This window comes from Corvus kubaryi, unplaced genomic scaffold (assembly GCF_017639235.1).
Source record: "Corvus kubaryi isolate FWS band 111438036 unplaced genomic scaffold, C.kubaryi_AGA036_p1.0 37382, whole genome shotgun sequence".
Taxonomy (NCBI): domain Eukaryota; kingdom Metazoa; phylum Chordata; class Aves; order Passeriformes; family Corvidae; genus Corvus; species Corvus kubaryi.
Window position 1 is genome coordinate 5,800,342 of NW_024581124.1, and position 25,106 is coordinate 5,825,447.

Sequence of the window (25,106 nt, forward strand, 5' to 3'; positions counted from 1 at the left end):
ACCCAAATTCTGGTGTTCTTTACCAGCTGCACATTGTCAGTTTAGAAAAATCAAGACTCAGGTATGAGAGAGAGGATCTTGAAGTATACAGATAATTTTTTTTGTGTTGAGGGAGTTTTTATGGTGGTTGTTGCAATCATAAATCATATTAGTTTATTGCTGTTACAACTGCCTGCACAGTAACACTCATCTGTAGCACTGAGACCTGCATTAGGTTTTGTGCAGAAACATTCCTTCTTATATAGAGTATAAACTTCTGTGTTCAGAGTGCCTTTTGTGCCCTCTGCTCCCACACTGCCTGTCAGGTACGTGTCAGTAAAATAACTCAGAGCAGCAGCTCAATCTGTGTCACCCAGGCTGATTGCCGGGGTCAGATGCTGAGTGTTTGTGGGCTGTGGATCCTGTGTCCTACATTCCAGGTCAGAACTGCTGTAAGAGATGTGGCTGGTTAGTGAAAGCCCTAAGTATGGCTTTTGAAGAGAAACAGCATAAATAATTTCTGATGGTGAGTAAATGGATCTGTGAATAGACTTGTCTCGGTCTTGTGTTGGATCTGTGAAGCCTCTGCAGAAATAAACCCGTGGAGTGTATTCATCGCTTCTAATTCTTGATACTTGTGTAGCATGTGCTCAGATCTACAGTGTTTACTGAAAAGAACAGCTTGCTTTGCTGTATAAATGATTTTGACAGGTTGCAAAATGTTGACTGCATCTGATGTAGAATAATTCCTTGGTGAAGTGTGGATGCTTTAAGCAGTGGTGTGTGCAGAACTCTGCAATCTTAGCTCTGCATCACTCAGTGGATTTCCTTCTACAAGGTGCAATGTAGGCTATAAACTCTACCAAAACTTGAAGTATTTATACAGCATCCTTAGAGCACTCTTCCCCTCAGTTATTCCTTTGATTCCTAAGCTGACTTAGAAATGACTGTTTTGGGAATGTTTTCTAATAGTGGATGTCTGTGTTTAGGTTAAAACAATATATTGTGCTTTAGCCCAGACATTGTTAGAGCCTGTAAATTAGCATGAGTGTAGCCTAGCTTGTGGTAAAAGGTGAGCAAAGGTCCTCTTGGAGGAAGTAGGATGTGTCAGTAACAATGTTGCAGGCTTTGCCCTGAAATCACCCCAAAAGCTACCTGTTTAGGTCAGCAGCGGTGAGTGTGTGGCACAAGATAAGGGTTGCTGTAGAACATGACACTGACAGGCTTTTAGCTAAACTTAGATTGCTCATTAGCACGAGGGTAGGGGTGATAAAAATGTGAGAAGTTGTTGTGATTCCATTTTATGTTGTAAAAATTAAACTGTGGGTGACAGGTATTTTTTTTTACCCCATTATTGCTATAATAATATATTTATTTTCAGAAATATGGAGTAACGTGGTGGGTGCTGACGATCTGTTAACTCAGTAAAATTCTTAATTTTGTGCATATACATGTGGTCAGGATGTCTTGGTTTGTGTTTGAGATTTTTTTTCCCTGACCTCCTTGTGTAGTGGACAAAAATCTCTACTGAATCATAGAACTAAACCTGGGAGGTTTTTCTTGAATGTTTCCTGATGTTCAGTGTAACTGACATGGATGGAACAGGGATCAGGACTACTGAAATAGTTTGCATCTGCTTAATTTTAAACTAATTTGTTTTGAAATGATTAATCACTAAAAGAGGGTTTTCTAAGCAGTAGTTGATACTCTGTCCAAAATAAACTAAAACTGAAATCACAGTATCCTGTGAGAAGAAAACCCTTGAAAGCAGTCCATACATTTTATATGACCTGCTTTAATTAATCCAGGGCTTCTTTTTGTTGGGATGAGTTCTCACCTCTCCCAGCTTGCTTCTAAGTTTCCATTGTCAAAATGAAAACCAAACAAAAATCCCTGTGCGGTTGCTGACAACAAAGTGTTTGCTTTTCCTCTGTTGGTGGTGAGCGGGTACAGCCTGCTGGGCAACACAATTCTGTCTCAAAACTCCCATTCTTCGATTCTGTTGTTGTTACTTAATGATACATAGTCATCTGAGGTAACTTGTCTCCATAACATCCCTGACAATAGAGATACTTCACTTGTAGAAATGGAAAAAAGCTGTAAGGGTACTTGTGCTGTTTCAGCCGCTTCCATCAGTGCTCACCTCATTGCTGGCTGATTTTGGCATTGTACCTCTGGCCCCTTTTTACAAATAACCATGAAAACTAAGTACTGTTTGCCTGTCATTGTGTGTCTTTTGCCTCAGTGTCCTGCAGGTCCACCCCATTAGGCTTTGTTTAAAATAGGCTCTGCAAGCCGTAGCTCCAGCAGCCCTAAAGCAAATACACTGAATGAAAGTTGTGCTTTAAGCTGCTTATGTTGGCTGTTGATATGGGGCTTTTATGTCTTGCTATTATTTCTCTTATATTTTTAGGCTTGCATTTCTCTTGAGCAATTATCTTATTCTTTTCTTATTTTTCCTGCTCTTTCTTAAATACATGGTGACTTTACCTATTGACAGTACTGCCTGACCAGTGCATTGGAGATCAATGACCTGGAAATTAAACTGTTCTGTGTGTGAGTCTTAAAGTGATTAGGGATGAAACATGGTGGGGCCCTTCTGAGTAGAAATTTTAAAAAATGAGATTTCTCACTGTAAACCTCTCCAGGGTCTTAAAAGTGTGCTAGTGGAAACTTTCTGACAAGGACTCTGTGACTTGGACAAGAACTGTCTAGTCTTTACCAGGCCCCAGCATATGGTCTGTTGTTACTAAAAATGCAGTGTTGAATACTTGTTATTGCTTGTTCTACTTCCTCTATGTTTTTCTTGCATTTGTTTTGTTTCTTACTTCAGGCTACTATCAAATAATAAACCTGATCTGTTACGGAATGTGTTGTGTATCACAAATATTCTAAATGGAGAGTTAATATAGCTGTAGTCTGCTATAGGAAAACCAAGAACTCACTATGTATCTGGTTATTTTATGTCTACATTTACTAAATTGTTCTAGAACTAAAGCTTGGATTGTTCCACTGGTAGTAATTGTGTAGAAACTTCTGGAGGGAGAGCTGTATATTGCTGGCTTCCAGGGTTAACTAGATACTTCATTTTAGTCTTGTAACAGATTGATAATTTCACCAAAAAAACAGCAGTGAAGACTTAAACCATCAGACTATACTCTCAGGATCTCTAATTTGAGTTCATCTGCTGTTTTTGAAATAATGGCTTATTGAAAGAAAAGATCCCTTGAAAACTTAATTTTGGCTCTCCTTGACATACTTGGATCTTGCTGTCCTTGTAGCTACTTTCCTTACCTCTGGAGTTACAGCCTGTCTCAATGTTATTTTACAACACACATGGTCTTAAATCGGAAAAGATTCTGGTTTAACGTTGTGTAAAGCAGATGTTTTATTCTAGTTAACCTTGTAGGTGCCTGCTCAGATAAGCACATCACAAAATAATTGAATTTTATTTGCTTTGTTTGGAAGCAAATTGGGCTCTACAGAATTCCAATAAAGAAAGGGAAGGAAGAAACAGTTCCTAAAGAGCTTTTCTGATGGCAGCGTGTGACCGTGTGTACGCTGAGAGAGCTGAAAATGCACCGTCGGTCTCTCCTATAGCTCCATGGGCAGCAGCAGTGCTGGTGCAGAGGGGAGGCTGCCCATGGCACAGGGATGTGTGTGGAGTGAGCACAGACAGTGGGGCCTGTCCCACTGCCCCAGCAGGTCAAATGCCAGGAGGGGTTCTGGGGATTGGAGAGCAATGGCGTGGTAGGAGGGAAGAAACACCGAGGTGTGGAGAGATCCTGACTAAATCTGTTCTGCACAGGAATTACACAGACCCTCAAAATGTTGTGTTGCCAGTTGGGATGTTGCAGTAGTATTAATCACAACCTGGATCTTACAAGTTTATCCCTTCATAATAAAGATTTGTTGTTGCATTGGATTTGCTTGACAGTCTGTTTTCTGCTTGAGGCTTTCATGCTGCTGCTCCTTCCTTTTGACATCCTGGAGTGTCTCACAACTGAGCAATAGCTCGGAGCAGCATGTTGGTGGAATCATGGTCTTGCTTTAGTAACAGTTTGCTTGCTGCAGTCTTCTAGTGATTCAGAGTGCTGTTGCCTGACTACCAGCCCTAATTATCTCAACACGTTGTTCCTATTTACTGTCACTTTCCAGGCTTCCTGTTGCTCAACATGTTGATGAAAACTCTCTTCCTCTCTGGTCATGTTAACTTTAACTTGACTTTTCATCAGTGACTCCAGCACTCTGCAGAGGCCCTGACACATTCAAGTCAAGTGAATGACAGATGCCTAAAACTGGAGTGCACTTTTGAAACAAATGAATTAAAATCTATGTGGAGCCTTTTATGCAAGTCCTCAAGTTTAATTTACCTTTTAAAATCCAATTTTGAGTTTTATCAGCTGCTTGGTTCAGAATCCAGCTTCAGATATAACTATGCCATTTACTTAGATGTTTCAATAAGACACTACTTGTATTTAAATAAGTAGATGCTTATTTTTCATATCTACTCACTATAGATATGAAAGAAGCTGTTGTAAAGCTGTTTTCATTTGTGTGGCTAAGTTACCGGTAAAGAGCAATTAACTTGCTTAAAATTCAGATTCTGGCAAAGTTTGTGTTTTAAGTAGTCAAACTAATCTGTCTGTGTCCTGTTTTATACCATAATGAAATAATTATTTTTCATTGTCATAATGTTGTCACAACTTCTGCTTTCATTTCTGAAGCGACAGTAGCAATTGTTTCCCAGATAAATAGCTTACTCCTTTAGAAGAAGAGCGGCCTCTAAAATGAACTTTGTACTACTTTAGTAAAGATTCTTTTTCTCCTTTTCCATTGCGTTTTGCCAATTCATTCATGAATTACAAAACTACAGACTTGGTAGATTGAGGGGTTTCCAAAACTGCTGAAGTCTGAGCAGTTGAAATTTAGCAGGCATAAAGTTTGCAAGGTGTCTGTGTAAATCAGTAATTTAAATCGCTGTGTTTCTCTTGCAGGTCCTGGCCTGGTTTGAAGAAGGTGAAGAAACAATCACAGCATTTGTAGAGCCTTTTGTAATCTTACTTATATTAGTAGCCAATGCAATTGTGGGAGTGTGGCAGGTATGCAGAGATTTTTACAGCATCAAATCACAAATGTTTGGGGGTTTTATCGTTTAAGAGGAAGCACTGTACCCTGTAGTGTCGGGTGTTCTTACACAGCAAGTAGGATGTGCTGCTAACTTTGGATTCCTGAGAGTCAGCAAACCATAAAGCGTCTCAACAGAAAGTGTTGACTTAAAGGTAAAATGAAAGCTTCAGAAGTGTTGCCAGAGAGGCAAAATGCCCATCAGTGTGTTTGGCCACACACTGCTGAACACACGAACAAGACAGGCCAGAATAAAGACCTGAATTCAGGCAATAAATCAGGCCTTGCAAAGCTAAGAACAATTGGATTGGTTTGCTTGGGTTTTTTTCCCAGCTAAGGAACAAAGGATGGAGCACTTGTAATCTTGTTTCTTGTCTGTTTCCTCGTGAGACAACTGTTGTGTTTTAGTAAATTATTAATACAGTATTAATTCTCCCTGTTCAATCACTATTAAGTGTACATCCAAAGACTGCATGTCTGTCAAAGGCACAAGTTTCTTCTGAAAACATCTAAATACCATGAAACTTTTCCTATACTGTCAGCTGTGACATTAATTTGATGCTTTTTTATAAATCATGTGGACAGTAATATCATAACATAAAATAACACTTCATGAGATGCCAAAACAAAAATGTTCATATCACTTTAGTTTGCTAATTTGATCACTTTAGGCAGTGGATGTTTTGTTAGAGGGTTTTTTTCTGCAGATAAAAAATACCCTGGGATTTTTATGGTAATTCCAGTTCTTTGTATGATTGGTTGGTTTTGTTGGGGTTTTTTTTAAGGGAAGGTGCTAACTTGACTTAATTACTTGTTCTCTTAGTGTGTGAGACATCATGCTTAAAAAAAAAATACCAAACTGGTCAAAATAACAAAAATTAAGAGGAGGAGCCCTGTTAAGAGGTTAAAACACATTAGAGAGAGCCCTGTATGCTGGAAGAAGTGGCCTTGAGTGGCATTGCTGCACATTCCTGTGCTCTGCTTTGTGCTATCCCATGTGAGCTAGCTGAAGAGTATTCCTCAAAACTCAGTTTTTAGCAGTACCCAGCTTGCTGGTCAACCTGCTGGAGCAGGTGTGGAGGGAAGAGACGTTGGTCAAGGGGTGACAGCATTGCCCCCTGAAATGACATTTTATATTCAAGTCTCCATAAAGTAATTGTGCAAGAGTTAATGCTTAACTTGAAACTCTTGAGTTGCAGTTCTGCAGGTACTAATTTTAAGCATGAAATGGAAGGTAAAGCTGTCTGTATAGTTTGAGGATTTTTCTTGTGTAGTTGTTTCCCTGTTGTAGGAAATAATCAGGGTTTTTTTTTTCAGATGTGATAGTATGCAAAGAATATACCTCTGTGTATTTCTACATGCATGGAACTTCATTGTGAAACAGAGTTGCTGCACAGATGAAGTGACTCATTCCTTTGTTCTAATGGGCATGGAAAATCAGTCACAGTACACAGTCTCCACCCATAAATGTATCTGTTCCTACAGGTACCAGATGTGAGCACTGAGTCACGGCCACGGCTCTGCCGCTCTCAACCTTTCCTCTCACGTGCACTTTTCCCCAGGAGCCACCTGCCAGTGCTTCAGTGCCTGCAGGATAGTCTGGCTACCATAACTTCAGGCAAACTGGGAGCAAAAAGACTCAGTCTAGCACGCTGAGCTGGCTGAATGAGCTGAATCACAGACTTTGTTGAGGGTGGAAATGATCTTTAAGATCAAGTCACACCATTTACCCAGCACTGGCAAGGCCACCAAGAAACCATGTCTCTGAGGGCCACATGTACATCTTTTAGATACCTGCAGGCATGGTGATTCATCCACTTTCCTGAGCAGCCTGTTTGGATGCTTCACAACCATTTCTGTGCAGAAATTATTGCTAATATCCATTCTAAATCTACCCTGGTGCAACTTGGGTGTTTATTCTTTTCTTTTTCTAGAGAGTCACAAGGTCCTCCCTGAGCCTCCTTTTTTCCAGGCTGAGCCTCCCCTCCCCCCCCCACCCCCAGCTCCCTCAGGTGCTCCTGGTGCTCCAGACCCTTCTCCAGCTCTGTTCCCTTTCCTGGTCATGCTCCAGCCCCTCCATGTCCTTCTTGTCATGAGGGGCCCAAAACTGCCCCCAGAACTGGAGGTGCCTCAGCAATGCCCAGCACAGGGGATGGGTGCTGCTCTGATCTTACTGGCTACACTATTTCTGCTACAAGCCAGGTGCCGTTGGCCTTCTTGGCCACCTGGGTTATCATGCTGAATTTTTACTTCTCCTTTTTGAAGGAGAGATTCTGTTGAAGTAACCTTCCTTTTGTGGGACTTTAAGGTTTTGCCTCACAGTGGCTCATAGTTAGTCCATAGAAAAGTAGTATTGGTGTTAACAGTGCTGAGGAGCAGAATTAATTTACCTGGTGGAGTATGAGGCTGGTATTACTTAAAGCTTTATGGGTTTGTGCTGGTATCTGCACTGCCAGACCCTGAGCTGTGCCATTTAAATTTTAGTTCCTCAAGGTAGTTTTGGTAATTTTTAAAAAGCTCACTTTTCAGCTGCACTGTTACATGGAACTGCTGAGTTCCTCAACATTTGAATTTCTGATGGTTTTGTTTATGCTTTGACATGCAGGAGGAATTTTTTATTATCTGGAAAGCCTGATGTATATTTGAAGGGCAGATGTTCTAGAAACTATGTGCACTCTACCATTATCTATAATTATCAGGGCTAGATGACGTTTGTTCTTGTCAATAGGCAGGGAAATGGAAAATAAGTTCCTTCTCCAAGAGCTGGAGAAGGAGCACTGATAAGCTGCTGGTTTCTACAGTTGTTCTTTATCCAGGTGGCATCACAACACTGATACCAGTCTCTGCCAGTGCTTAGTGAGAGGACTGCAGCTGAGACGGGAAAGCTGTTGTTTTAGTGGAAATCAAAAGGTTTTCATATGTGGAGATTCATCCAAGTTTGTAAATTGTTTAGAGATTCTGGGGAAGTTTCTAGTGTATGCTTTAATTTCACTTCAGCATGACTTGATTTGCTGAAACAAGTAGTAGTAAGTTGGCTTCATCATAACTTGATCCTTGATTTATGTCAGTAAACGAAATTCAGCAGTGCTAGTCCACTCCAGGCTGAGTGTAAGCTGCTCCAGCCAAAGTACAGCCAAAACCTACATTCATGATTCTTAATTCTGCTTAGTGCTTTTCTTAAGGTCAAAAAGCATCCATATGTGACATGGAACTCTTTGTGTGGCCTCCCTGCAACAACACAGTGGATATTCTTGTTGGAAAATGCTGCGAGGGTTATTTAAACAATTTCTGTGTTCTAAAGGCCTCCAAACACCTGAAGTACACTCTAATGATTTCCAGTCATCAACCTCGTAAGGGGAGGGGACACAAAATGTTCTGTATGAAGAAACACAGCAGAGCTGAGTTGGCAGCACTCATATGATAATGCTTTTGAAAAATCGGATCTGACTGGCTTATTTTTCCTTGAGGGCTTTCAGAATTACTCATTTTTGCTGTCCTTTAGGAAAGAAATGCTGAAAATGCTATTGAAGCTCTTAAAGAGTATGAACCAGAAATGGGTAAAGTGTATCGACAAGACCGAAAAAGTGTCCAGAGGATTAAAGCAAGAGACATTGTCCCAGGTGATATTGTGGAAGTGGCAGGTAAGACCCACTTATACATGCATTAGCATATTAATGTAAAATTGTTGTGGGGCTTTGTCTTAATGATTTGAGGCCCTGGGGGGAGTTTTCAAAGACTCCTAAGTATATGCTTCACTTAAGAACAATCTTGTTCCTGTTCATCTGTAATTACCTTAAATGTGCATTTCTACGGAGGGGATTGTTTTTCAAATTGCCACTTAGTTTAATTGGTAGGTCTAAAAGCAGAGCATTTTAATTGGAGTTGTGATTTTAACACTTGTCACGAATTTAAAATTTTGTTTTCTAATGTCTGCTTTCAGAGTGTCTTAAAACTCATCTGGTTTTTCATCACAAAATAGATGTTTGTTCCTGGTTTTTAAATGTCTTCAGTTTCCTTGGGTTTGGGAGCGCAGAGATTTTTTTGGTCACGCTCTGTTATTTCATCTGAATGTGTTCCTCCAGCTCTTAGACTTGTAGTAGCAGTGCCTTTGAACTTCTTTTCACAAATGTCTTCTGTCCTCTCAGCAAGTATGACTGGCACGTGACTTCGCTGCTTTCTCATCTTCCATAATTCTTTATTGCTTCTTTTGACAATTTGCTGCATAGATCTCAAAAACATAAGCTATGCAGAGTAGAGCTCCCTGTTACTCCTGGGTAAGCTTTTGAAGTGCCAGTCTTAAAAGACTGGACTTTTGCATAGAGCTTTCTAATATCCTAGTTTTCCTCTAAAAGGCGTATCTTTGTTTGGAAGGAGTGCAAAAATAGAAGGGTTATATACTTTGAGCTAAAACTCCATCATTTTGGCAATAATGCCATAGTAATAACTTTTTCTCTAAACTGGGCTTGACTGTTCCTTCCCAGATAAAACTAGGTGGCTTTTGCTCAGTGTCAGGAATGTTGCATGCTCAGATTTTGTAGGTCATTATCAACTGTTAACTGAGTGATTGTTCCTTTGGGAACAATTCAGGGTGTACATCAAACTTACTTTGCACTAGTGTCACGTTGATTTTAGAGGTGGCAGCTGTCTCAAGAGGAGATAAATATATACCCTTAAACTTGACTATCCTCCTGTTTTAATTAGCAGGCAAAGAGAATGTGCACTCAGAATGAAGTTGGTGTTGGCTGCCTGCCCAGCTTTCATTTCTTGAGAAACTTTAACATTGGCTGAGCCCTGTCTCAAGGCCCTGTTCTGTGCACAGGATGATTCAGCTACACATCCAAATCCAAAGTGATGATAGCAGAAACAGAGGGTGAACTGTGATGCTTTATCACTTACTGAGCCTCACTGCTCCTGCTCTGCATGGCCAGAGCTGTGTGCTCTGCAAGGGAGGGGGGTGTTTCTGCTGTGTTTGATGTGTCCTTTTGAGGCAAACAGAACTGTATCAATTACAGACTCTGCAGTAGATGTCTTGGCCAAATCCTTATCCTGTTTTTAAATGTCAGCAATGGAATGGTAGTTTTGGAAGGAGTTTTCATCATGGGGATACACTTGGGTTGTGTTTTTTGGTAATTTAAGGCAGTATTGGTAAAATTGTGAGCTGATGACTGTGTGTTTTGCACTGGTTTGGGGTATCACTGAGGAGAAGCGCTGGATTTTGATGCTCTGCCAGGTATCTAGAGCACAGAGCACTTTCTACTTGATTCATTGCCGTTTCAGAAGAGGTACAGATTGTGTTTTCATCTTCAAATTTAGCTTTGCCTTTATTCTGTATGAGAACATCTGGGGGATGTGTAGGCTTTTACTTACCTGCTGTATATTGTCAGTACCAATAAAATCAATTACTGTGTTTAAAAGGCCTGTGTCTGAGGGAGAAAAACGAATTGGGAATAACCAATGTGCCTGTGACACCAGGCTGCCTTTAACAAGCATAGTCTCCTCTTTATCATAGGGTTACTATTGCATTATTTTAAAATCTGCCTGTAGAACAATGACTGATAGTCCAGCACACGTAGAATTGGTTTTCTTTTTTTTTAAATAAGGACAAGTTTAAGCAAGTATGCTCATGTAGAAACCCAAAAAACATCCAAGTTTTGTGGCTGTCCTTTAAGACAGGTGGTCTGGCTTGTTGGACTGCAGAAGCTTTTCTGGGTAAAATACTCACTTGAACTGGTGGGTCAAACAATGCACTTCAATTACCCTCTCGAAGCTGCAGTTGATTGTAAGTCATGTGGATGTTTAATAGAGAAATAAGTGCTTCAGTGTAACACAGCTTCTGATACTGAAATAATAAATTCTTGTAGCTAGACAATGCAGAAGTTTTAATTGTAATCAAATGGAAAAAAGCCGCAGAGCAAGTAGAGAAGAGCCAATAAATGCACCATGTCCCAGTGCTGGTGTCAAGACCTGGAGGTGAGAGAGACTCTGTGCATGCTGGTGCCTCAAGTGCAGGAGGACTGCGATGGCCTTTGACATGGTGTTTGCAAAAAGATGGCCATGTAGGGAAGTGACAGAGCCCTTCATGCTGGGATGCATATCTGGCTATGGAATTCCTGGCCAAGTGCCAATGACATTTGTGTGTCCAGGCAAATATCTTTCAACTGAGTGGCATAAACAACCAGGTGATTGGTTTCTCCCCTGTGCTGATAAACAATATTGAACAAATTTTTACAAGTCTTCCCTTGCAAAATAGTTGTATTTAATGCTGTAACAGCTTTGTAGATTTGAAATAGCTGTGTGTGGGTCTGACACAGAGATAACTTTATCGTAGGAATTGTTAGATTGCTATTGATACGTGCAGGCACGAATTTCTTAACTGCATGTTGTTAGGAAGACTTTCCATGTTCACTTCAGCAGAGATGGTAGAAAAGATACTGTACGATGAACAGGAGCTCTTAGGGATGTTGGGATCACAGATTTGGGATGTGTGCCTTAAATTTGCTTGCACACCTGTGGTGGGTATGGTTCTCAGAGCTGTAGTGTGTGATGGTTACTAAGCTGCAGAGTTTTTCTTAGAATTGATGAACTGACAAATATCCAGATGCTGTCCTCACATGGCTTTTCAGTTTGCCTGTCTTTAAATGGATTATCATGCTGTTGTAAAAGCTGGAGTTAATTGGAGGCTAGACTCTAAACTTGTAACTAATCTTATTAGATTAGATACACTTTGGTTTAGTTTAGTTTTTGTTTGCTGGGTTATTTTAAAGAGAAATTTTAAAATTTTAAAGAGAAATTTTAAAAAGCATGGCCCTACTTAAAAGTTTTGTGTCAAGTTCAGCCTGAAAAACTGGGATAAACTGGTTGTAAATCATGTCCTTTTTTTTATAGAAGCACATTTGGGAACAGAAATGACCTTTGTTCACTTCTGCTGTATTTTCCTGTCTAAAACTTTCTGGAGTAGATAGAGTGTATCTGAGTTTCTGTAATTTAATAAATGAAAGTTCAATAGTTGCAGTCAGTACGTGACCAAAGCACAGGCACAGTAGTTCCTCTTTTCCCTGAATTTCTGAAGGATGGTTCTTGTCATCTGTTACTGTATCTGTAAGTACTCAACATGTTAAAAATATACACAGAGTTGCCAGAAGCTGTTGCTTATTAAATTAGTGTATATTCCAGAAAACTTGGTTTTATACCTGGCACAGAGTAGGCAAGAACTGCTTTCTGAAGCTTTGAATTCCAACTGCAGAGCACTTCAGGACTCTTGGGTGCCTTATAATAAAAGAAAGATAAATTTTGGGATGAAGAAGGTCAGGAAGGAAGATTCTTGAGGTGAGTTACATCAAAGTCCCATGTGGTTGTGAGGAGCTCCAGGTTCTCCCTGGTAGTACAACTGAAAAACATGGATGTTGCAGATCTTACTCCAGAACATCTGGGTCCTTGTGCCTGTGTTACTTTTCTAATAACTAGGATTGATTTTCAGGCTCAGTGCTAGACATGCAGGTTTACTTTTTCTGGGAAAGTATTGAGATTGAAAAAAACAAGGAAAAGGATGGAGGAAGGCTTAAGGCCAGAACAGAGACCTGCTGGAGGCTGTCTTAAAGCAAACTGCTGAGAGCTTCTCTTGATAGGGAAAAAGAATTGACTGCAAATGTTGTGGTGGGTGTTTCCTTACTGGGTGCAAACTGTTGGGTTTGAGTCTTAAAGCATGTATTTTGCTTTTTTTCCTAAAGTACTACTTTTGAACCAAAAAAGACAGGAAAGTAAGATCAGTGGTTGATAAATACATGTACGAGTAGGGCATAAATCTGTGAGCTTCAGTGAATGTTTTGGCCAACACATCAGAGGCAGCTTGGGGATAACCAGACACAGTCCAAACTCTGTTCCATACTTCACTGGCATCTGGCGTCATTTGAGGTTCAACTCAGGGCACAGCCTCAACTTGTGTCACTTTTAACACACATTTGAAATATTGCAAAACATATTTTTTACCCATTTTACCCAAAACATATTTTTTACAATTTTTACCCCAATTCTGGTAGCATTTTCCTTCTGAGTTACTAAACTGTTTGGTAAAAATAGTGAAACTAATTCTGGTTTAGTTGCTTGAAAATTGAGAACATATTCTGATATTCTGTACTCTGACAGAACTGATACTGAGTGGGTTTTATTATAAGCACAAATAGTACTGAACAAAAAGCTTGAACATCAGGATAATGTTCTGTTATTACTGTATCACCCTAACAAAGGAAGCTTTTTTTTTTTAAGGCTAAAGAAAGCTTGCATTTGGAGCTTTGCTTCACTTCCAGAATTCTGACTCTTGGTTCTTCTGTTACCCAAATGCAGCATAACTTGGAAACAGGACTTCAGCTTTGGTGTGAAGATGATGTTGTTCTCTACCTGACTTGCCTTGAGGCTTAACTTACCAGTCTGTTCTTTCTGCTATTAGGTATTTTTATAGGCTGATCACAAGAGTTTGCCATCTACTAGGCAGTGGTATAAATAGATCCACTAATTAAAAGCTAAAACTAGACAAATTTGGTTTAGAAATGAGTGCAGGCTTACAAGCTGTGTCCCTGTCCATCAGCAAATCTTATCCAATGTTCTGGTGCCCTCTTCAGAGAGAATGACACAAGTATGTGTTTAGAGAATATAAAGAAACAAATTCAGAAAAATTTGAGTCTTACATACTGTTTAACACAGTATCTCCATTTTTCTCAACCCTCAGTTTTGACCTGGAGATATTTTGCTCCCAGAAAGCGAAGCTTTTTCTGTCCTTTTGGCTTTTCTTGATAACAATATAATACATATGTGTTGTTCACTTTTTTTTTTTTTAACCTCTACCTTTAACAGTTCCTGGGTTAGGATACTCACACTTTGCATACACTGCACAGTAAGCTCGGTGGATATTTTTGGTCTGCCTAGAATGCAGAAGGTGGATGATAGAGGCTGTTTTATGCAAGTTGTCTGATGGAAAGAATGAACTTAAATGTGTTGTTCTGTCTCCTTGTCAGTGAAAGCAAGTGCTGTTTTACTGCTGTGGTTACAACTGATGGACCTTTGCTGGTGTAATCTGTCTCATTGGAAAATAAATCTTACCTTCCTGGTTTGGAGTGGAAACTCAGACTTAAAATATGGTTCATAATCACTCTTCTAATTTTGACACTTGGATAGTCTTGGCCTTGTATGAAAGTGTAGATGGACTCAATTATGTTCCTGTTTTGTAGAGCTTCTGATTTCTGGTACTATTTTATTATGCCCTGTTCAGGAAGCATTAAATGCTTAAAACCTGTTACTACAGAAGAAAAATTAAGTTTCTGATGGTCGAAGGAAATCAAGCACTATAAGAAGATGAGATTGTCTGTGTACAAGGGGAGAAGAGGAGCTAAGCTGAGCTTGTGTTAAGGAAGTTTAATACAAAAACCAGTTGTGCTGGAGCAGCTCTACCTCTAAATAAAAGCAAACCATTCTGTTCAGGTGTGAGCTTTAAGTATTACTGTCCTCAGCAATACTCAATTCAACACTCAGAAAACACTCAGTTCTGTTGATTGAATCTATTCATTTCAGTTCTTAAACTGAGTTCTTCAATTCTTCATGTAGGAAGCTTCAGTTGCTTCAGTTTATTAATAAATATTCACAATGGTGTATCCTCTAATTTAGAGTATAAACTTACTTTTGGGTAAGAGAGGGGACTGAAATAACTGACTCTTAAAGAGACTAAATGCCTCACTAGGAAAAGTGGTTTAAATAACTGTACCAGTAATCTGTCATGTTAGACCAGAAAACAGTTGCTAACACTTCATGTGTTTTGGCAAAAGAATTAATACTTACTTCTTTTCCTTTGGCTGGTAAAACCCCGTGTATTTTCACTCAGGTGTTCTAATAGCAGTGTGGTAGATTATATCTTCTAAACTTGATAGTATTTCTACTCTAGCCTGCTAAAATTAGAGCGTCCTAATAAAGCAGGAGAAAGACCATAGTGTCTTAAAAACCAAAATACATGAACTTGTCAACAATGAATGTTAATATATTAAGACACTTTTTTTCCTCTCTCCATTTGGTGGCTTATGGCAATTGGTTTGGGGATGCTTTTACTCAGTTTCAGGAGCTGTTTGTGTTCACAAACTGTTCAACTACAGAATAATTGGAGCTGTACTGATAATCTTTATTACAAAAGTCCAGTTCCAACCCCCAACCTGCTGATAGCAGATCCAGGGTGACACTGGCTTTGGTTAATGATAAACATAAATAAGAAAGTGTGAGGTACATATTGTATATGAACAGCCCTTCTGACTTCTACAGGAAGAATTACTTTCATTTGCTGTGATTACACAGAGGGACTTTCTGCAAACGTATCACTTTCTTTGCTAAGAAGAGGAATTGTTCTTGTAACACATTAACATAAAAAAGAAGCAAAACTTTTCACTTTTGACAGTGTACCTGCCTGTAAATCTGAGTAAGTCTCCAGTGGTGTGAGGGGTCGAGAGTTAACAGAGCTGATACTGGTGGTCAAAGTACACATTTCAAGCAGTAGTTTTGTTCTGAGGACTGTTCTATAGCATAGTGGCTTTTGGAGGTACAATTTATGTTGCTTCCTGAGCCTCCTGTCACCAGCAGTTTTGATTAGAAGATCTGGCATATGGATCTCAATAGACTATATTGAGATGGTCTAATAATTTGAGACTTGAAAGATGAGTATGGTCCTGTTGTAGTCTAAGGTTCTTTGTTAGTACCCAGAAGTAATTAAAAATACAAGGGACTGAAATCCACACAGCTTTAGCAGTTATTTTCCCTCCACCTTCATTGCTCATAGAATGTGTCCCATCACTTCTGCCCATCTTTCTGGGCTGCTTAAAGCACAGACTGCCATAGCCTGCAACATTAATATTGTATTTTGGCTTTAGAGGTCTCCCAGTGAGTGTCTCAAACCACTGTCTGACAGAATTCTGAAATGAAATATTTAATTTTATTGCTTTGCTGGAAACTGGTAAAGTATTCAAAGGGATATCAGTGCTCAAATGAAACACCCAGGTAATGAGTTGGTCATTTCACTGTAGGACTTGGTCAGTGCCAAGTATTAAACTGGGACTCAGGTTGCTTAATACATTCTGTACGCGAAGTTGATGTGGGACAAGTCTGTGGAGAAACAGTGTTGGACTGTGTAAAAATCAAATATATGTGTCAGTGCCTGTTCATACAGAGGGAACTTGACCCATAACACTGCCACAGCACTGGGAATAGGAAGATGGGGGCTGGGGAGCTTTGAACCTGAGAAGAAAGGCTGGGGTGTTGGGTGTAATCAGTGGGAATCTTGGCAGGTAACATTGCTGGTTAGGTGGCTGAAGAACCCAGTATTTTCAAGTACTAAATTATCCATATTTTCAGTGAAAAATTGTGACTTCTTTAAAGCAACTGAGATAAACTTTAAATTCCTATTGCAACAAAGTACCACTCTAGTTTCTACCAAGGAGTGGAAATTGTAAATTGTCTGTTTTAGTATGTACAGTTAAATAAAATGGATATTTATTTTTTTTAACCCCCTGTGGGGACCAGGTTGTTTTTAAACAGATTCATTTATTCTGTGCTGAAGCTCAGTATTAAAATTCTAAAATGCATGAATAAAAGGATTCTGTGGGTAAAGCTGTAATGATTCAAACCAAACCCTTCTCTCACTCCTCCAAGCAGCACTCAATGCTGTAGTTAGTGGGGATGTTTTAATCAGTAGTTATGTATTTGGCTACATTATGTTTCAGAACACATACCTGGGCAGTTTTGAAAGCAGTTTATTTGATTTCTTCAAAGCTGTTGTGGAAATCAAGTGACTATTTAGGATTAAAACCTTCAGTTGAAATAATGGATAAAAATATTTCTGCAACTGAGTTGTTATTTTAGATGTCAGACTACGGAATTGTGTCATTTACTGTAGGAGCTCTGTGCTGAGCAACACAAATACATAATCACTTTCTCATTTCTTTCAAGCCTTGGGTATTACTTTCATTGGTTCTGTGGACTGAATTGTATGAATTTTAAAAAGCCTTCCAAAAAAACAACAACAGACAATTTTTTTCCTGTTTTAAAAGTATAGGGAAAAAACACCTTCTATTTGTAGATGAGATCTGTAGTACACTGCTCACTGAACATTTCCTGTGGTTCTTCTCTGTCATAGGATGACTTCCTATTTATATTCAGCTTCAGTTGTGCTCTTGAAAGTATATTCAAGACTATAAATGACTTAGTGTCATAGTTGTTATTTTGCAAAGAGCTGTTTAAAATATCTCTGTAATTGACCTTGCTGTGCAGTTTTCCTGCCTATTGGAAATGCCTTGAATATTTTACTACAGCCTTCTCAGTCAGAGAGGGTGAGTGAATAATGTGTCTTATCTTAAATTGTTGAGAAATTTATAAAGCTGCACTGTCATAATAAATTTAACACTTCGGTTCTGGCAGTTCAGGCCGTTGATAACAACAGTTAGTAGTTTTCATGGAAATACTGATGTTGAATATCAGTAGCCTGTTAGAGGGGTCTCTCCAAGTATTTTAAGTCTTGTGAATATTGAGTTTGAACAACTTAGAGCAGTTCAGAAGTAGGTTAGAAAATCGCTTGTGAACTTTGCCGTATGTCAGTCCAGTTGCTTGAAAGTTTTAAGATTAGTCTTTTAACAGCTTCTTTTTTGTGTTATGCATCTTTACCAGTGTTGTCAGATGTGGTGGATGTGGGCTGGCTGTAGCTCTGCAGCTCTTCCCGGTGCTCTGAAGATGTTTGTGCAGGTTGACAGGCGCTCACCACATTGCTCTGAGGGCTTGGCCTGTCCAGCCATATCTGAAAAGCAGCTGCTACTGTGTGTCTGCAAATAACCCTCCTCAGGACACCAGGAGAGCAATTGAATAGTTTTGCCTTTTTTGGCCTAGGCCACCGTTTGTCTAAGGCTATTTTCACTTGCTGCTCAAGGGCATTGTGGCTTAAATTAGTATTCACATGGTATAATGATACATTTGTGCCTGTTTTTTTATCCCTTCCTATACACATGCTCACAAAAACACACGTCTGACTTTACAGGCAAAACTATATACAATCTTTTCCTGGTTTTAATGGTTGGAGTTACTCTGAATTTACAGAAAGTCCCATGGTGCAAGTTCTCCTAATGTTTGAAGTAGCACTTAATTCTCCTCTTCAGGGTTTTGTTGCACAGTTTTCTACTCCAGGGTGTGAGTGGTTGGATGAGCCAAGGCTGTGACACCACTGTAGGGATTTTCATGATATTATTTCTTAATGTGCATTATTGCTGCTGATTGCATAAGCAGTTCCTGCAGGAATTGCAGCTTATTTCAATTTCACTGCAGGGACACAGATTCCACCTACTGAAAAGATCAGCTGTCTTTAGTTAGTTATTCTCCCTTCTTTATTTCTTTGCATTATTTTATAATAATTTAGCTGACACTTGAATGCTTGCGGTGCTAAATTACATTAGGAGTGTTCAATCGTGTTAATTAGCAACATTGACATGCAGAATGTAGAACCCCTCCATGTGAGTCAGAAATGTGCCTCGTTAATATGCTTTAGCAAGTTAATTTGCATCCAGCCATTTATTTTCAGTAGGCACAAAATGGTAGAGCTTTAGCTTTTTTTCTTAAAAACTAGGAAAAGCTGGGTAAGAGGAAGTAGGAAGGTAGAAGAATTAGTTTTGAGATGTTAGGGATGCTTGAGCTCAGCTGACAGCTGGATTCATCACTGCCAATTTTAGGAGTGGTATTAACTTTTATCGTCTGCTGCTTTGGTGTCTCCAGCACTTGTTAGTGAACTTTTTGTTGTTTGTGAGTTGTTTGTTTTGTTTTGTTTTTTTCTTCAGTGTTGTCTTTTGCAAAGTAGAAATGTGTATGACGAGATAAACATAACAGAGATCTGTGAAAATTGTAACTGGGATGTGGATTGTGGTTATTTAATAGAGCAGCATTACTGGAAAAGAAAGCTACTGTGTGATCTGAAGTTAACATCCAACTCTGAAACATCTGGCAGGATTCAAAGTATAACATTACAAGAGCATATTTGCAGAAGCACGTTATTCTCACAATTGGTGCCAAAGAAAAGGAAAATACAACTTCTTTTAGTTTTCTAAATAAATAGATGTGGATAATGTGATCTTTGGAGAGCAGAGGACTCCCTTTGGGCATAGAGAAAACAACTAAAAGACTCTGCAGGACCACTTGTTCTGAAAAGGGAACTCGATTCACCTTAGCTACGGGGTTTGATTGTTTATAAATACATCTTCTGAAATTGGTATCTTGCTCTTGAGAATGTTTCCCCTTTGCTTTCAAGTGGCCATGTGGTTAGAGAAACAATCCAGTGATTTACAGCTTCTTTCTTGGAGGTTAGGTAGGAGCAAGTCTAAATTGTCAAAGTGTATTGGATACTCAGAAAATGGGAGTACTGCAAGTCACAAAAGCAGCAAAAACTGCTGGTGATCTTAGTCATTTGAGCAGTTATTGGAAAGTCATTTTTCTGGCTGACAGAGCTAAGGGACACGTGGTCAGAAACCTCTCAAACAGCAAAATTCTGACTTTGTCTTGTCATTCCTTTGTAGTTGGAGACAAGGTTCCTGCTGATATAAGAATTACTTCTATCAAATCTACAACTCTAAGGGTAGACCAGTCAATTCTCACAGGTACAGTTTCTGTGACTTTTATGTAATTATGTGCATAATTGAAAGTGCCTCTTCACTGTTTATTTGGAATGATCCATCAGAAACAAGCTTGCAGTTATTGAAGTTCTCTGCATTCAAGTGCAGTAAATTTCTGATCTGGTAACTTCTAGAGTGGCTGAATATGTTGCTTCATCATTGGCTTTGTGTTCCCTTTAGTGGGATGAACATTCTTACTGCGTCTTGTAATGCTTTTTTGGTCATCCCCTTCTCTCAACAGACACAAGCAATTTGTGGGAAATGAAAATAAAAATTATGAATTTCTCTTCTAGTTCACGGAGTCTGCTAGGTTTGAACATCTTGTCGCCACTCAAATATGAAAGTATGTAAATCTACTAAATGTCTTCTGCAACAGGAGAGAACAACTTTTGCAATACTGGCAGCTTTTAAGCTGCTGCCACTAAAGACTCAATACACTCAAGTCTTATTTGCTGAAATTCTGTGCGCTCACATTCGTATGTTTTCTGGTACCAGCCCTCAAATGCAAGAGCTATTTTTAGAGCCCTTTTCAGATTTGTTGAAAACAAAACAAAGTAGCAGCACTTCTGAATATAGGAAAGAAGTTGGGAATCAACCAAGCATGCTACAACAGTTTTCTTTCAGCTGGAACATGAAGATCTGCCTGCCTGTTTTGGTAGCATAAATTAATGTTAACTAGCTCTGAATTTTAAAACAGTAAAGTATTCATAGGAAGCCTATTTTTCATCCTTGAATCTGTCTTGAAACAGGCTCCAAAGTTTCTCACCACAGATCCTGAATAGCACAAGACTGATCAAGCTTTACTTATGTTTAGCATAGGAAAATGGACTCCATGCCTGTAAAGCTGTCGGAATAAGTAGAAATAACCCACCAGAATTCTATAAAAAGGGACTATTCCTTGCCTTTATTTAAGTAACAGAATTCTTGTTTTAAAGGAAGCCTTTGCTGTTTTCAGCCAAGCTGATGCTTGAGTCTCCTGACTGATAAAATAGGACTGAGGTCTGAGATGCTGCTCAACAAAATCCTCTTAAAAGGAGGAAGCTTTGGCTCTCTTGAGCTTACACAAAGTAATGTAACTCAGTGACTGAAGCTGAGAGCACCACCTTGTGAAGTCTGGTGTAGCAATGAACATCTGCTTTTAAAGAAGAGGAACCTTTCTATACCTGTGTGACATGTTTGTAGAAGCTGATACATAATTTTCAGCTTTCTTGGCCAACACTTGAGGAAAGAAGTTTGACATCCTAAAAATCTCAGGGCTCAAGATTATAACTTTTTGAGTCCCTCAGGACTCCAGATGCATAATCTCTTCTTAAGACTATTATCTTTATTTCAGGTGAATCTGTGTCTGTTATAAAGCACACTGACCCTGTGCCTGATCCTCGTGCTGTAAATCAAGACAAGAAGAACATGCTCTTTTCTGTAAGTTATTTGTTTTGAGATTTTCAGAACATTTTTAAAATAACACTGAAGCTGATAAAAACGTGCAGAACTTCAGGTCTTCCCCCAAAAGCTGCATGACTTTGCTATGTTCTCTACACGTCTGTGTGTGTCTCCATACACATTGAACTAAATGCATTAAAAATTAGAATTAACTTTTAATAAAAGCTGTCCTCAGGGGAAGATGCTGGATGAAACCAGTCTATATGAGGAAAATTATTTTTGTCCTTTACAAGGAAGTCTTGGAAGGTGGAGCACACACACTTTTAGTGTCTCTACAGTAATTTCCTGAAGTAATAGTTCTTCAGCATGGTAAGAGCCCACACAAATTTTGGTGTCATGTAGCTACGATTGAGAACTGGCTTTCTATATAGGCATGAAACAGTTTGTTCAAATTTATTTAAAGGAAGCATTAAATATCTTTCAGATAAGAAAATAACTTTTTGCTGGCAGGCTGCTTAATTTAACTGTTCTTTCCATGTTAAATATGTTCACACAGGGAGCTTCAGAGAACACATCTATTACTCATAGTAAATAACATTAAATCTGACAAAATAGAGCCCTAATTTTAAAAAAAAGAGGGAAAACACATTCAGTATTTCAGTTGAAATACATACTGCTTGCTCAGCATCTGGGTTTGGCTGTGCTGCTTGTGAGAGATCAATAGTGACTGATTTTGAGCCTGTTCTGGGAGCAGAAATTCCACCCTGGAGTGTTCCCTTACAGACACAGGCAGTGGCATCCTCTTCCTCTTTACCCTTTTCCATGTCCTGGCTGAGACACAATCTGAGCTTGCATGAGGTGGTTTGGTTTGAGGTGTTTTTGTGGTGTTTTTTTTTTTGTTAAATTAAAACCAAACAAAAGAAACTCACCCACAAAACCTGTTTGTAGGTTGACTCCAAGTTTTCCCTTCTCTTTCTTTACCTCAGGGTACAAACATTGCTGCTGGTAAGGCCATGGGGGTGGTTATTGCAACAGGGGTAAACACGGAAATCGGGAAAATCCGTGACGAGATGGTGGCCACCGAGCAAGAGAGAACCCCACTGCAGCAGAAGCTGGATGAGTTTGGGGAGCAGCTGTCCAAAGTCATCTCCCTCATCTGCATCGCCGTGTGGATCATCAACATCGGCCACTTCAACGACCCCGTGCACGGCGGCTCCTGGATCCGCGGCGCCATCTACTACTTCAAAATCGCCGTGGCCCTGGCCGTGGCCGCCATCCCCGAGGGCCTGCCTGCTGTCATCACCACCTGCCTGGCGCTGGGCACACGCAGGATGGCCAAGAAGAACGCCATTGTGAGGAGCCTCCCCTCTGTGGAAACCTTGGGCTGCACCTCGGTGATTTGTTCCGACAAGACGGGGACCCTGACCACGAACCAGATGTCTGTGTGCAGGGTACGTCCCACTGGCTGCTTCTGCTGCTCCTTTTCTCCTCAGCTGCTCTCAGTAGTCAGCATGGCTCAAATTCTCCTGATCCCGGCTCTTTCGGTTCTCATATTATCAAAATCCTGCTTTATTTTCCTAAGATAAGCCTCCACTTTAAATTCAGTTTTCCACTGTGTAGTCTTGAAGGCTTTTGTCTCTTCCCTTCTTTAGTCATGGCTAAAAATAGCTCTACCCACACTCAAGGAAGAGAAAGTTGTTTGTAAGCAGCTTTCCATTGACTTGTCTGGGAGCCTTTCGGGTTGCTGGTAATTCTTTGGTGGGATTTATGCCTTTTTTAAGAAAGTTACACTGTCGACCAGACTGTGTGTAAGTGTCAAACACTTGGGTCTTTAATTGAGAAAGACAGCAGTGGTGGAGAAACTTAGTATGAGAAAAGGAGATTTACTGCAGCAACTTGGGAAGTCAAAGGTGTGTTCACTTCTGAGGAGGTTCCACCTTTATTTGGTTATCTTACCTGCAGTAGCTCTGCTGGTCTCGTGTGGATCACTGTAGTGTTTTCAGTGTGCAACACTGACTAATCTGGCAGCTTGAGGTGCAGTTGACCGTGTCACCAGCATTGCCAGGGTCATCTTCAATGTTGGTGTATTTTTAGGTAAGCACGAGTTCTGTGCCTTTCCTCCCTTCCCCCCAGTACTCTGTCTAGTGTTGGCTAATTTGGGACTTTCATGGCTGATCACTTAACATGCTGCGTGTTCAGTTGCCAGTTTGTGCTTCTGTGTAGGGATTTAGTGGCGAAAACACTGAATTCTTCTGTTTAATAACTTTAGATGTTCAGTGGCACAGCAACTCCAACACGAAATGTCCAGAGTCTCATTACATTGGGTTAGAATTCCAAATGTGTGCATGTTGAGCACTGCACACCAGTGGTGAAAGTTTGTAAGCCCTAAGCACTTTATTCTCATGTGATTGATGGCTTTTTCTTTCTAATTGGTGGTTGACTTGTTCTGCTTCCTTAAGTATCGTAGTATTTATACCTAAGAGACACAAAGCAGCTGCTCATCAGTATTCCAGAAGAGGTTACTTGCAGTAGAGTTGCATAACTGCCCTAGTCTTTGCAGGGATTTTTTCATCCTGCAGATGCCAAAAGCAGGAGGCTTCCTGGTTAACTCATCATTTAAGTTGTGTTTATTTAAAAGCTCAAAATGCTCTGCTCCTTATTTAGAGGGCTAAATGTTTTAGATCTTGTCCAGTACAACTTACTTGGTTCCTTGTTAACCTCTGACAGCTGCAGCAGAATGTGAATTGCAGTTTGCAAAAATGTAGCAAAATTCTAATACCTGGAACAATGAGTTTATTTTATTGGGCTGTATTTTGTGAGAATGCTTCTCTAAAACATGGGGCAGCACGATGAGGGGAGAGGAGGACATTGCTAAAATGTGATGTGACAAAATGGCCTGTACTAACCAGTGGATCAGAAGTTCCATTAGGATACACCATCAATTAGTGAGAAATTATCTTCTCCAGTACCACTCCAGCAAGCCATGAAGAGTAAGACAGCTTCAGGCACTGTGGTTTTTATCTCCATCCTCAGATGTGGCTCTGCCTGCAGCTCTCCTAGAAAGGAACCAAAGGAATGACTGAGTTGCAGGTCTCTTAGAGGTACAACTGCATCCCTCAGATGGGTGTCTGAATTTGAAAATATCATTTCACCAGTGCTAGAACAGCACTTGAGTTGGCTGAATGGTTTAAACTCCCAGTGTTCCATGTGGTAAAGTGACTTGTAACTGGAAATCCAGGACAAGCAACACTTTTGCTTAAGGCTGGTATTAAGAGAAACTGGCCATAGTCTGACTCTTGCTGAAACCTCACCTCTTAGATCTCAGCTTCTCCTATTTGTAAATGCTTTTATTTTGATTTTGGGAGGAATTATCAGTGTCCAAGCTGACAGTGTCCAGCTGAGCTGCTTTTGACTGTTTCAAAGCAGATAATTAGTTCATGGTTTGTGTTACATGAGGATTAATACACATCTGTGAAGCTTAGGAAGAGCTTGGATCTAGTGAGGATTGTCAGGTGGTGTGTGAATGGTCTTCCCAGCTGAAGTGTACACAGCTCCTGTGGTTTTCAGCTCAGTTTTCCAAAGAGATCTGTAGGCAGAAGGGCTGTTACCTGCACTTTGTGCTTCCGTGTATGGAGCTGTTCAAACATATGTGAGATCGAAGTGTGGAGGATCAGGACTTGTCTGGTTTGTTTATTCAGCCTGAACTTGCCTCTTGTACCTGCTTGCTTAAGGCCTGTTTAAATCTCTTGAATTAATTATTGTTCAAAGATAGTAACACTTGTAACTCTCTAATTTCAGATGTTTATCCTGGACAGAGTAGAAGGAGACAGCTGTTCTCTGAACGAATTTACTGTAACTGGTTCAACATATGCTCCCATGGGAGAAGTGTAAGTGTTCTGTTCAAGTTAAATATTTGTCTGTTTATGCATTCACTATTACTTTGGTCTAGAA

At 39.8% G+C, this 25,106-nt stretch overlaps 1 protein-coding gene across 2 annotated transcripts in view; it reads left to right on the forward strand.

The window, feature by feature from the left end:
• ATP2A2 (ATPase sarcoplasmic/endoplasmic reticulum Ca2+ transporting 2) overlaps window positions 1-25,106 on the forward strand; it is a 44,341-nt gene that overhangs the window by 3,581 nt on the left and 15,654 nt on the right. For both annotated transcript variants that reach the window (XM_042034810.1, XM_042034811.1), the window contains exons 4-9: window positions 4,977-5,081; window positions 8,609-8,747; window positions 19,680-19,760; window positions 21,109-21,194; window positions 22,142-22,606; window positions 24,954-25,042. In XM_042034810.1, the coding sequence (XP_041890744.1) occupies window positions 4,977-5,081; window positions 8,609-8,747; window positions 19,680-19,760; window positions 21,109-21,194; window positions 22,142-22,606; window positions 24,954-25,042 (965 nt within the window). The remainder of the gene's footprint in view (window positions 1-4,976; window positions 5,082-8,608; window positions 8,748-19,679; window positions 19,761-21,108; window positions 21,195-22,141; window positions 22,607-24,953; window positions 25,043-25,106) is intronic.